The sequence below is a fragment of the Haemorhous mexicanus genome, chromosome 4, assembly GCF_027477595.1.
Source record: "Haemorhous mexicanus isolate bHaeMex1 chromosome 4, bHaeMex1.pri, whole genome shotgun sequence".
Taxonomy (NCBI): domain Eukaryota; kingdom Metazoa; phylum Chordata; class Aves; order Passeriformes; family Fringillidae; genus Haemorhous; species Haemorhous mexicanus.
The window spans coordinates 68757605-68771352 of record NC_082344.1 but is presented as its reverse complement, the minus strand read 5'-3'; the positions used below and the strand labels follow the sequence as shown (position 1 = coordinate 68771352).

Genomic DNA, 13748 nt, shown 5'->3' with positions numbered 1-13748 from the left:
TACTAGAACTATTACATTTTATGTTTGACATTTTGTTATCTATAATGATGTTATTTATAATAAAGTATGAATTTGTAACAGAAGAGTAAGAGCTATCCTCTCTGAAAACATTAAAACCAGAGCATGCTGAAAAATTCACTATCAAAACTGTTAAAAATTAAGGTAACAGTCTAAATCACAGAGTATGTTGAGTAAAGGGTTATTAGGTATAGTATAGGTTTATTAGAACTGAGTATAGGTTTATTTAGTATGTTGAGTATAGGTTTATTAGAATTGTCTGCTGTGTTTTAAATCTATGTATCTTTTGATAGTTATCTGTTATCTAGCTACTTTTCAACTAGAAGAGATTGGTCTTCAGCACTTCAGCAAAATTGTGAAATCTTTGGACACTGCAAAAATGCAACAGGTACAAAACATTCTAAAAAATAATTATCTCTTCATTGTGCTCGATTAATCAGATGACTTTTCTCAACTTTGAGAATAAATTAAATTGTGAGATTACTGTTATTTTCTGTTAAAATTCAGAAATTAAATTAGTGGTTTTTTACCAAAAAACCCTTCAATTTCTTTACTTGCAGGGGGATTCTTATATTCAGTCAAAGATCAATTTAAATGTATTTTATATTATCTTAGTAGGTCAAATAATCACATAATTTACAGTTTATGTCATTTACAATTGTCCTAAGTTGCACACTCACTCTTGCCTCTGCTCACATTATTTCTTTGACATTATTTCTTTGATTATTTCTTTTTCTTTCTTCTTCATTATTTCTCTGCTCACATTATTTCTTTAAAATCAAGTTCTTTAATTGTGAAACTTTGGACAGGACATGTTTTTTCCATATGCAATGAATCTATTGAAACTTGCAGTTCCTGATGTTTATGTTGTTCTTTCCCTTGAACAATCCACTGCCACTTTCATTATCAAGCCTATGGTGCTTCCATCACTTTTTCTCCTTCCCAAAAAAATACTGGCTGGCTGGGAGCTATGCATGTGCCAACAGTACAACAAGCAACTGACCAAACCACTGCTGCCAAATAAAAAGTGGGACAAAAAAATTCTGCTTCCCTGTCCTTTTCTGAAGTAATGAATTTAGGGTTTCCTCTGCTATTTTTTTGCTATTTTTTATTGTAACTGAAGAAATATAATTGTCTTCTGTTTCTCTTTCAAAATCAAAGTGCTAATTATCTTAAAAGCTATGTTGTACAGAGGAGCAGAAGGATAAACTGAGCAGCAGTGCTTTCTCATAAGCCCTGTTCTCTCAGGAAAATGGGCTAAAAATTAAACCACTGGTGACACAGCATCTGTAACCTTTGATTATCCAGATGTTTCAAAGCATAGCCCAAACACACTGCTTGAATAACGAAGATGGAATTAAAGAGATAGGCAAATTTTAATAATTAATACTCAAAAGGCTAAGGTTTATCCTAACAGTGATTACTTTGAGTGTTCATGTGGATGCCAGTGTCTCTTTAATGAGTTGCTTTGCAGGATGTAGGGACAGAGTAGGTTAAGTTGTCTGGTTTTAGATGGACTTACTATGGAATGCTTATTACTAATTCTATTCAGAGACAAAAATTATATATTTCATTAACAGTTAAAAAGAACAGAGGAGTGGCTGGAAGAATTATCATAATCTGGTAGACAGACAAATCACTCTGTCTAAAATGCTCTCCCAGGCCCTTCTTTGGTAAACATCTTAGCCACGAGCTACTGGATTGGATGCATCTTGAGCTCATTCAGCTAGCAACACAATTTTCCCACATCATGCCAATTACCTCTTGTTGATTCCATTCATCTAGCTTTATGTGGCTTAAGCAGCAGTGCCCTGATGTTCTGGTTTAGATAATGCCTCCTTCCTTGTCTGGAATAACTCTTTTCTGATAGGGAAGTGCTGCATATCCCAATGTTGTGCACCTGCTATCATTGCAGCAGGTGTGACTCAGTTTGCTTAAGTATCTTACCAGATCCTCATCACCATGGTACCTAGATTTTCCTTTTGCTTTTCAAAGAAAGCAGTTTCTTTGTCTCCAAAGTGATGCTAGATTAAATTAATGCACCTGCAGCAGAGGGTTTAGAAGCAGCATTTTGTCCCCCCAGCAACAGAGACAAAAGAGCAGAAGGCAGATTTGCAGCCTTAGCAACAAAAGTTATCAGAAATTTGGGAACCTCCTTCAGGATGCTGACCTCTAGATTTTTCCTGATGACTATTGTGCCTGAGTTCAGTTAAGACACTGAAAAAATATTCACATATATTTATGTAGAAAAATATTCACATATCTTTATGTAGATTTACTTCAATTAAAAAATAAATTCAGCATATCACAGGATAAGTGGAATTTTCTTCATCATGCAGATAGATAAACCTCACTCAGATGAATAGTCTCCAGGTGAATGATGTCAACTTATGGAAGATTTAAGACCTTTCTCTTAAAGACCTGTATGATGGAATCCATTCAACTCAAAGTCACAGTGTTTTCCTGTGTTTGATGAATGTTCAAATATTTTCATTTAGGCAGAATAGCAATGCTATCTCACTTACACATGCTCATCTGCTTGAACAGCAAATCACAAGCTCTCATTCTGTAATATTAAGAATACATGCAAATTTTTTTTTATGATGATATAATTACAGAACCATGGGATAAAACCCATTCTTGTAACTTTAGTATGATTATCCTTTGAAGAAATTAGCCATGCATTGCTGGCTCAAATCTATTTTTGTATTCTATTATTCTACATGCTATTCTTCTACATTTATTTTAAAATTTAAGGGTTTGTGTGTTAGAGAAAATACACTATTGAAATAAAAAGTTGAAGTAAACAGCTTTGTAATTTCTGAATTGTCTTGTAAAAAATACAAAATACAAAGTGTTTTCTTTCTAGCAGTTAAGAACCTGTTTTTTCTGCTTCATGTTCTGATTGCTTCTAAAAGCAGTTCTACAGAACTTCTGAGATAGTCAAAGAAATATCACTACATAAGAAGTAGGCACTGTAATAGAATTTAAGATGAGGTAGGAGTAGCAGGACATGATCAGCCTCGTGGTGGATGGTGGGTAAAACCAGCCTAAGCTGGGTCAATAATGTTTTCAGGCAGTGGCTGATCTGTGTGGAGAAACAGAACATGCTGTTTCCTGCAGTTAATTCCTTTGACTTAAGAGTCAAAATCTTATATTGTGAATGTAAGCATTTCAGCTTTGCAAGTGCCTTCATGGATGTAAAGATAATACCAGATGAGGAAATTTCTCATTTTTTATTTGTTTTCTAGAAATCCATATGATCTCACTGTGTAAAAGTGTGTTAAGAATATTAAGTTCAAATTCTCAAAAGTAAGGTATTAATTCAGCCCATCTGTAAAAGTACTTTACAAAACAGTCTTTAATTAGACACACTTGTGTTCCTACAGCCAGGTATACATTAAAATATAAACATGGGTACAATTCATTGCTGGTGTAATTCCATCACTTCTTCATTATCATGCTGTCTGAGTAGTGAAAGTTTTGGAATGTTCAAGACAGAGGAGTAAGCAGAATAATGCAGTTACCAAATGACTACCAGTGACTTTGCTAAGGAAACAGAGCCTGGTAACATCCAAACAGAAACCTGAGAGAAGCCCCAATCTGCTGCTCTAAAAGCAATGGCTGCTGATATTGGGTTTTTCACCTGTGTCACATGTGGCCAAAGACAAACAGAAATATTAGGGATTTTTCCTAGCAATTCAGTTCACAAAACAGAAAAGTTTTTTTTGTCTTATCACCATCTGTGATAGGGATTATCCATAATAAGACTGTGAACTTTGGCTCAGGCACACTGGTCAGAAATGAAGCCCAGTCATCCTACATTGCCATTTGCAATCCCTGCAGTGCCTGGATGACCATTCCAGGGCTGTGTTCCAAGAATTCTCTAGTATGATGCATATTGTGGCCTATCCTTACTGTAGCATTTCTCTGGGGACTGTGACTAAAACAGCACAAAAATATGGATCACAGTGTTGATATCTGCTTACACAGTTAACCATTCTCTGTACCTCAGCAGTACTTAATAGCATTTATCAATCACATAATTACCTATTTGTTTTAATATAGGGGGAAGTGTTAGTAACCAGTACAGGACTGGTGCTGCTGCAGGAAGCCTCAAGCTGTAACAGCTAGCTGTTAAATACAGCAGCTAGAAATCACTGGGTGCCTTTCTTACAGTTTCATCTGCCTTGAAGAGTTAGTTGAATTGCTTTGTGAAAGATAGTTACAGCTAATATGACAGAGTCAGTGAGAGCTGAAACAGCAATTCAGAGGTGGAGTTTCACATGGCACTGTAGTGGACAACTGACTGAAGCCTTTGAGGATGGACTAGGCTGTAGAAGAGGACACAGAGAAGGAGGAGTTCAGCTTAATGGAAGCTAGTGAAAAAAAAAACCTGGGATATTTACACATCACCACCTACAGTATTTGTGTTTCTGTGAGCTCTCTGAATACCTAGAAATTTGAAACCAGCTCAAACCTCATATTTTAAGTGTATCAGCTCATGATCAATACCGTGTTATAGTCCCTGTATACACACTTGTCTACGTGGGTTTTTATAAACTTCATGTATAGTCAGGGTTTCCCATCAGATCAGTGCTGTGGTCAGGGATATGTTCACTGTAATCACACTGACTGCTGGGCTAACTGGATGTGCAATTTTGTTACAATCACTGGTAGAAATAGTGTCTACACCATGCATCCTTTCTGGTGGAAGGTATGAATTCAGTCCAGACTTTTGGCATTGTATTTACACATTGCAGAAGTACAAATTACTGTTAGGTGGCAAATTTAATCCAATATGCATGTGCTACAGTGGAACATCCTCTGTAAGGACAGTGAATGACTTTCTGGACCAATGGGATGAAATGCATCCCCCACCATATGCTTATTAAACACCACGGAATCTGGAAGCATCAAAAACCCAATTTCTTCACAATTCAACACTTAGTTTATAATCAAGCTTGTAGGGATGAAAGAACTTCTTTTGGATGGTGTGTTGATAAGCTGACACCTGCAAATTTAGGGAGCAGCAGTAGTTTCTAGACAAGAATGGAAATCCAAGGGCGTAATATTCATTTAGTCCTGCAGTACTGGTCAGTCTTTTGACTACCAAAAGCACAGTAAATTAAAATATGGCTAAATTTAAAGGTTAATTCCTTGGAAAAGGTGACATCAAGACTATGGATTTCAGGTAGCAGGCTTTTTAGATCTGTTGAACATCTGCAGCAAATACCTTGAGTCAAATCTGAGTTGTTTTAGCTGAATTATTCACAAAGTTCTGAGACACCTTGGGCCTGGCACCACATTTGAATTAAGGAGCTCCCTGGTAGTTCTGCAGAACCAAAAACTCGATACAAAAAATTCCATGGCTCTGTGTAAAACAACTTAAGATGGGGCTCATGCCAAGTCTCATCTAAGAAACTCTGCAAGTCTCCATTTGAAGCTTCTCAAAATGACAGTGCACTGCTTCCCAGTATGTCTCATAATGTCAAAATTATTTAGTGGACCTTTTTGCTTTTACTGTGATTATTTCAGCGCCATACTTGTACTTTCATTTCCAATAATTTTAATGGAAGACCTAAGGTTCAAGTTTGGAATTTATATTGCTGTAAATGATGCAGGCTGAATCTGAGTGCCATTTTTCAAGAGTGTTTCAAAAGGCCATTTGAATACTTCCATGATTTAAAGAAAGGCTTTTGACCTTCTGGTGAACTGGAGTGGCAAACAAAAGTTCAAAAGTCAGTTGTTATTTCCCCAGCATGTAGACCCCTACAATGTATAAGTATGCCAAATTTCAGTCTTTTCTTTTAATGGGAATATGCCAATTAATTATATTTCAATAAGAGAAAAAGCCACATTGTCTAGCATTTATTATAGTTTTCACCAATTATCTCTGCCCAGTTCCCAGGGAGCTGTAAAGAATTTAAATCATTCAGGTGCAGTGTCTGGCCTGACATATTTCTGGGCTTCATGTGTCTTCTAGTTCTAGATAATCAGAAGTCAACTTGGGTATATTAGACTCTGAAACTCTACTGTAAAATTATACTAAAATCAGTGTATTCCAGTACTAATTAATTTTGAATAAAACCTTTTTTTTCCACCATGTTTGAAGCAAATGAAAGATGAATCAACACATCTCTATCTTGTAGCCTGTAGTTTATTTTTTGTTTTACCACAAAAAAAGTTTTAGTATCTATCAGTTTTTCACAAAATAGAGCTAAAAGACATGGGACTGTCCACCAGCTAAGAAGAACCTAAAAATACCAAGCATCTGTGTTTATAATTACAAGGTCAAATACAAGCAAGTTCTTCAGCAGTGTTTGTAGTAAAAGCAATTGTCTTTTTGTAGTCTTCATACTTAAAAGAAACCACTTGTTATTAGTTTCTTAGGTTCTTCTTCAATGACTCATACCTGAACACGTGGATAAAAGATGAATGGAGTCACATCTACGATTCAGTGTATGTGAAAGAGAACTTGATTGATCCACTACTGAGGTGAGTAGGGTTTAAGTAGCCTCTGGCCACCTCAAAGTTTAAAAGCTGGGGGAAAGCTTCCCCTGAAAGCTCACATTTCTGTTAAAGTGTTTCTCCTACTGAAGTCAGTCAGAACCCTCCTTGTCTACACAAGTCTTTAGCAATCCCTTTTACTTACCCAGAGGCAAGGTTCTCTCTCAGAAAAGTCTTTTCACAGCTGTTCTACATTTGCTTCCTAATGCCCCTGAATAGATAAAACAACATATTCTGAAAAAAAGTAAAATAGAAGGTTCAAATTATCTTAGAGTCACGCCTCATCAGTCACTTCAACATCTGTATGACATTAACTATTTTAAAAAATGTTTGACTTCCCTGATTTTGGCTTTATGCACAGACCTGTTTATACTGATGGTCATAAAATCCTTTCTGAGCAAATCAGATAAGCATATAAGAAGTATTTTAAAGTTATTATTTATTTACACAGTTGCAGCATCATTTAACAGCTTAAATGCTCTGAGGTGCAACAGCTCATTGATTAGGTGGTGATATGGTAGCAATTGTACCCTTGCCTAACGGGAACATTTTCATGTGGAAAATTGTAGTTCTGCAGCCTTCTGGGTCACTTTTTACTCTCATTTTTACCCAGAACAGATAAATTACACCAATGTGGCTGCAGTCACACATCCTTCTCAATGCAGAATAGATTAACCCAGATGATGGCAAAAAATGTCCGACAAAAACATGCTATGAACAATATCAGCTGAAAAGGAGTTTTACATCTGGTTCTGTCATATGAAAGTCCCTAGAATAATCCTTTCACACTGTGTAGTTTATTAGCACTTTAGCAAATATATAACATATATTTGGCTTGCACTACTCTGAGTTTCACTGAGTTCTACAGGGGCCACAGGGATATATCTGAAGTCAGAATTTGACTCAAAATATTCCATTGTGGTGATTCTAGTTATAATAAATGCTTAGAATAGTATAAAAATACAGATAGAGAGGTGTGGAGATACACATCATAGATACCTACAGAGCTCTTGCACATACACATTCATGCAGGCTGAGGCCACTGCTTGTTTCATTAGCACCAAGTTTATTGGAGCTGTCCTTCACAGTCAGTTACACTCAATGTAATGAATCCATGTTTTACTTGGAAGTGGCAAATGTAAGTTATACAAGAATGTTCAAGACTAGATTTGGTAACTGGGTTTGAAACATCCTTCAGGGGTCTGAAGATGCAGTGATGAATTCAGTCAGTTAAGTAGCTGCAATTCTTTTAAATGTGTCTTTGTGTTCCTCTTTCTAATATCAGTGAGGTTAATATAAAGAGTCTTATTTATTTAGTGGAGCTTCATTACTTGCATAAGCTACTTGCAAGCCTCACCCTGTAACAGAGTAACAGTCATATAAAAAACTTTCTGTATTTTAAAGTTTTGGGGAAGCTCCATTGCATGTGTAATGTATGAGGATATAACACATATAGAGGAAGAGTAACTGGCTTGAAGCTGTCACTGTAATTAGACTGTTTGTGTTCTACCTTTAATCTGCATTTTCCTGTCAATCCTTAGAAGAAGTCTGAACCCTGATACAAGCCCAAAGGTACAGAAATCAAGATCATCTTGGCTGCCCCCAGGGCTCACTGAGGGTTCATTTGTTAATTCACCAAAGTCCTTGGATCTTTCTATTTTTTCTGTTAGAACTGCCTGTGCTCTAAGATTGGTCTGCATGTGCTCTGTTGGTACATGTGGCAGCACTCAGACCACTGCTCATAGTCTCCTCATTTAAGTATGTCAAGTCTGCAATTAGCCTATGACAGCTGCTTTTCTGACCCCTAATCTGGTCCTGCCACAAAACCAACTGGTCAGAGAGTTGTTTATTCCATAAAAACTGTGCTATTTCACCACTAGTAATCTGACTGGACAGCATCTGTCAAGAGGTGAAATAACACAGTGTAGCTAAATCCTGAGTACAGATTCATAGGTTAGTTTTAATAAAATTGAATGGCAGAAAGCATCACAGAATTTGCACCAATGCCAACCTCATCTACTGTTTGTAAGTTTGTATGAAAGAAATAAAACAAAATAAAATTGAAAAATCTGGGTTTATTTGAAGGTGGCAGCCAAAAGTGCAGCAACTGATTGAAAAGCTCACAGATAAATTAAGTAATCGAACCAGCACTGTCAAGACTTCGAGAGTCACTCAGCCAAAGGAATTTAATTTGACTGTACCCAAGCCACGTGCCATTCCTCCACCTTCACCAGCACCTCTGCCAGTACTGCCAAAAAGACAACCTGTAAGTTGGTTTATTTTTTGAAAGACACTAAATTTCATGTATGCTTCTGCACAAAATGGTAGGGGAGTTAATAGTCTAAATTTAGGGGTTTTTTGCAAATGAATTCTCATTAAAATAAATGGAGAAGCAGTTTCACTGGAAATGAGATGGACTCTAGGTTTGCAGCTCCTCCTTGAAGGTAGAATTTTACTTTTATTTGTGTTAATGCTGAATCTCTAAAATTAAAGCTTTCAGTTTAAATTCATTGCTCATGTAAAAATTTGTCTTTGAGATGCTAAGATATTTTATTGTCTCAGACTGTGATTTAGTTACACTGGTACAAATCAGAGACCCACAGCTGATGTTATCTCACTGGAGTAAAGCAAACAGGATCTGGGATTAAGCTACTATGACTAACTTAATAAAGGCTGCAAAATCATCTGTATTTAAATGCAGTGGGAAGTGAGCTTAGAAATCATAGATTTGGGCATTATCTGCCACCTTGTATTAGCACTTCAGGTTTTAAATAATACATGTGTTGAATGCTCTTAGAAACCATTTACATCTTAGGATGGCAGAGCAATTTAATGGTAGTGTGTTATACAGTTAATGGGATTTTACATTGAAACAGCTTAATACCAGACTCTGAAAAACTGCATTTAATAACTGCTTAATCAGTATAGGAATGAGTCATGTTGCTGTCATTTTAGAACTTTATGCTGTGCAGCCCCTCTTAGAATAAATTTGCTTTAATGCAGATGCTTTTAGTGAAGTTCATTTGTGTTGTTTGGATTATACTAAATTTGGTTTACATTCTGGCCAGGTTTGCAAATTTAAAGCTTGTGTGAATCTAAATCCATTAGTGTAGTAGTGACATATCTTCTATTAATTTCTGTACCTCTCTCAGCAAATTAAGATTCACTTTACTTTGCCACATTGTTGCCAGTATCACCAATTTACATCCTGAAATGAACAGAGACTGAAAACACAGCTCACAGGGCAGGAGAGGGTCAGTAGGGTGAGAGCCAGCCATAGTGTGGCTCCTGCATGGTGGAGGGTTCTCTGTAATTCAGAGGAACACAAGGCTCTTCCACATTACATCCTATAATCTGCTGCAGAAATGTTCTCATCCATTTTCTCACAAAAGTGTTCATTTTAGGAGATACCAATTTTTTACTCATGGTTCTCATGCACCTGTCAAAGAATTTTTCACGTGGTCAATCAGCAGGGACTATTGTAGTCACGACCCACAGTTACTGCTCCACATTGGAACAGCTGTACACAACTATATGGAGGCATCTGGAATTTGAGCAATAGGTTATTCATCCCTGTGTTGCAATTAGTCCATTCTGATTAGTAGGATTATTATTTTAGGTATTGCTTTCTAGCATTATTTTATTCCAGGCGTTTCTTTCCAAGTGAGATGAGATGTGTCACATACATTGGGTCAGGAGCTGGGATGGCACTGCCATCCTGTGTGCTGAGCACACACTGCCTTCCCAGGGGAGTCCTGGGCTGTGGGTTATTGCAGAGGGCAGGGCAGTTGTCCTAGTGACCTATAATGAGATAGGATTCCCATCTCATTATATGGGATCTCATTAATGGGATTCCCAAATGGCATTCACATTCTCTGAAAAAAATTCCTTCACCCAGAATTTTTCTCCTGGGAAGCTGTGAAGCCTCAGAGAAAAGGAAAACAATTCTTATCTCATTTGCTTCTCCTGTGTTGTGCTCATGTGGAATGTGTTTGGAGATTGTTTCCCCAAAGATGATTGCCTGATTGCATTCTGCTGTGAGTTGTTTTGACTCTTTGGCCAATCAGGGTCAAGCTGTGTCGGGACTCTGGAAAGAGTCACGAATTTTCATTATGATCTTTTTAGCATTCAGTAAGTATCTTTTCTGTATTCTTTAGTACAGTATAGTATAGTATTCTTTAATATAATATAGTATCATAAAGTAATAAATTAGCCTTCTGAGAACATGGAGTCAGATGCATCATTCCTGCCTTTGTCAGGGCATTCCCTGCAAATACAATAATTCCCCACTGGCCTTGGAAAGTAACTGGCCTTGGGGTAACATGGCCCTAGAAGCTTAGGATAATCATTCATCATCATAAATGTTTATCAAAAATGGGAGTCAGTAAGTAAACAGTAAAAACATTTTAATTTTGAGATTTAATAATAAAACAATTCACTCCAACTATTTGGTCTAAAGGTTAAAAATTCATGTCTCCACTGGCCTTGGCACACATGCACGTGGATGCAGACACAAGAGTGCCCATATGCATGCACACTTTCATAAATACAGTTCTACAAGGAAAAATGAGTGCTTTACCTTGAGGTGTGCAAAGGAAGCAAATGGAGACAGGTGCATAAAGCTGATAACATGCAAAATTATTTAGACACACTCAACTTTCTTGGATATCTTGGCCTAGAGTAAAAAAATCCATTCTTTTAGTATCAGTACTATACTAAAATGATAAGATTATGCAATTATTTTATTTAAAAATTTTCTGTAAACCAGTCATACATAAAAATAAAGGCTGCACTGGGATGTTATTGTAACACCATTCAGCCAAATTGAATGAATTTTTAGATATTTTTTCTATTATTTCAGCTGTGCTTCACAAATGAAGTTACTGATTGTTTAAAATAATTAAATGGGTGAAATCATTTAGCCAGCACAGAGATTTTGTTTGCAAATATATAGACCTACCAATATATTTGTGATATTATCTATAAAAATAAAACCACATAATAAAATAGCATTGCATTAGCTTTTCCTTGTCCATCTTATGACAGTAACTTTAAAAAATAAAAGAGTGATGAGCACCAAAGTTCAAAGTGATTATTCATTTTTCTCTTTTTTAAACATCTTGTGGTACCTGCTCCCTAAATAATCCTCTGGTTAAGGGATGTCCCAGAGGATATGTGAGGCTGACCACTGCCTGGGGAGGGAAAGCAAAGTTGGTGTCTCTCATTACCAACCCCCTTTTTCACATTTGGATTAAGTAGGTACAGTCTGGCCTTTTCTTATCTCTCTGTTGCTGTAATTTACAATTTATTTATAGTGACTTTTTATCCTCTTTCAACAATTGGGTAATTGCTGTATTTTCTGTCTGTCTGTCTGCTTGGTACTCATCCCCATGAGCTAAATCACAAGGCAAAGAATGTTTTTGAAACAGCTGATAGAAAAGCTGTTCCTTCAATTACTTGGAATGAGCATAGCAGTTTCTGAGGAGAGATTTTCAGCTTACTCTGGCAGAGTACAGTTTGCAGGTAAAGCACATGAGTAGGAAGAAGAGTGAAATAAACTGATACTCACTGACTGTGGAACCCTTTGCAAATCATCTGGGCTTTCATTTCTCCATCCATAAAAGCATAATAAAAATTCTTCTGGGAACTACTTTCACTGCTACTTCACTTTAAAAGCTTACAAAAATACTTGAGCAGTCTCAGCAGTGCATTTAATTGCTAGCTTCTTCTGTTTGTGCATTTGTTTTACCTGTAGATAAAGATGTCACATAGCAAAGGCAATGTAAAGTCCATCAGATCCATGATTTTTTGAGAGTGTAGTTCATTATATAGACCAATAAAGCTAGATGGGATTCCCATGTTCCCTGAACTGACCTCCAGTACAAGACAGAATATATATTTCCCCATTAATTCTGTAACTTTTAATTGATCTTGCACATTTTCAGCAAGATATTTAGGCAGGTGTCCAGTAAACTGTCAAGACTCTCTCACCCACTCCTCTCAAGAATGTCTCCAGTCTATTTTCAGAGCTTACTCTGGGTTAAATTTATTGCTCAAGCAAATACAGAAATCAACCTGAAGTCCCAGTGTCCTGCTGATCCAGCTGACAGCCAGTCCTGTCCTGGTCATTTTAGCTGACATGTGATTGCTTTCCCAGGTCTTTGACTGATGCTGGAAGGACCCTCTGAGTCCTTCATCTCCCAAACATTTAATCCACACCTCCAATGGTTTTCCCTTACAAGGACATTGGGACAGCCATGGTAAACCAAAGGCCCATTTTGCCCAGTGTTTTTTCCCAGCAGTGCCTAAACACTGAGCTCTGGGAAGAGCAGAGGGATGGGACACCTGCTGCTTTCCTCCAGCTTCCTTCTCAGGGTCCCACCATTTCAGCTCAAAGACCTCCTCAGTTACAATGAAGTTCCTGGGTATTTAATAAACTTCAAAGGATTTCTCTTCCCTGAACTTCTTTGGAGTCTGTAACTTGTTTCTACTACCACAGACAGTGCCACAGCTTAACTTTATTCAGCTGCCCTATCTGGCTGTTGTTGCTGTGAAAGTCAAGTTTATGAAATGCCAAACAGAACTGTTCTCATTCTGGGAACATTTTTCTCCCCTTGATAGGGCCTATAGGATTTATTATTGCTTTAGCCTTTCTTGTACTACTTCCAGTATTGTCTTTCTTTCTGGTCTTTTGAGCAGAGGTTATGTTATATTGAACAGAACTGAAAAGCTGGGTAGCTTCAACTAATTGGAATCTGTCCCTGTCTTCTAGAGTGGCACTAATAGAAAAGAATCAATATTTTAAAAAATTAACTGCTGCTGTTCTCCAGTAAAAGTGGATGAGCTTTTTTTTTTGCCTGGAAGAATGTGTCACTTGGAATGTTTTATATCCCATATTCTAGAGATTTCTGTCTTTTAATACAGGTTCCTCCAAGCATCTATAAGCCTCCAAAGGAAAGAAAGAAACTAGAGGAAATCAAAGCAAAAAATATCCAAAAAGCAAAAGTAAGTGTATTTTGTTCTTCTTCTATCCTTTCCTTTCTTCTAAACTGGTTCTTCTTTATTGTTTTATCTTCACAAATCTTAGAATTTTACCTGAAACATATCTGCTTTTGCAACTAAATGGCTCATGGCTTTTTCTCTAGAGTCATGAAATTTTTATCCTCAACTCTGTTTTAGCACCCTTTTCCCACCTTCTTTATTTTATTATTAATAGTCCA

General features: G+C 36.8%; 1 protein-coding gene across 1 annotated transcript in view; it reads left to right on the top strand.

Moving 5' to 3' along the window:
- CFAP99 (cilia and flagella associated protein 99) overlaps positions 1-13748 on the top strand; it is a 49843-nt gene that overhangs the window by 12940 nt on the left and 23155 nt on the right. Inside the window, exons 3-6 of the mRNA XM_059845311.1 lie at positions 312-406; positions 6404-6516; positions 8614-8794; positions 13453-13533. Coding sequence (XP_059701294.1) covers positions 312-406; positions 6404-6516; positions 8614-8794; positions 13453-13533 — 470 coding nt within the window. The remainder of the gene's footprint in view (positions 1-311; positions 407-6403; positions 6517-8613; positions 8795-13452; positions 13534-13748) is intronic.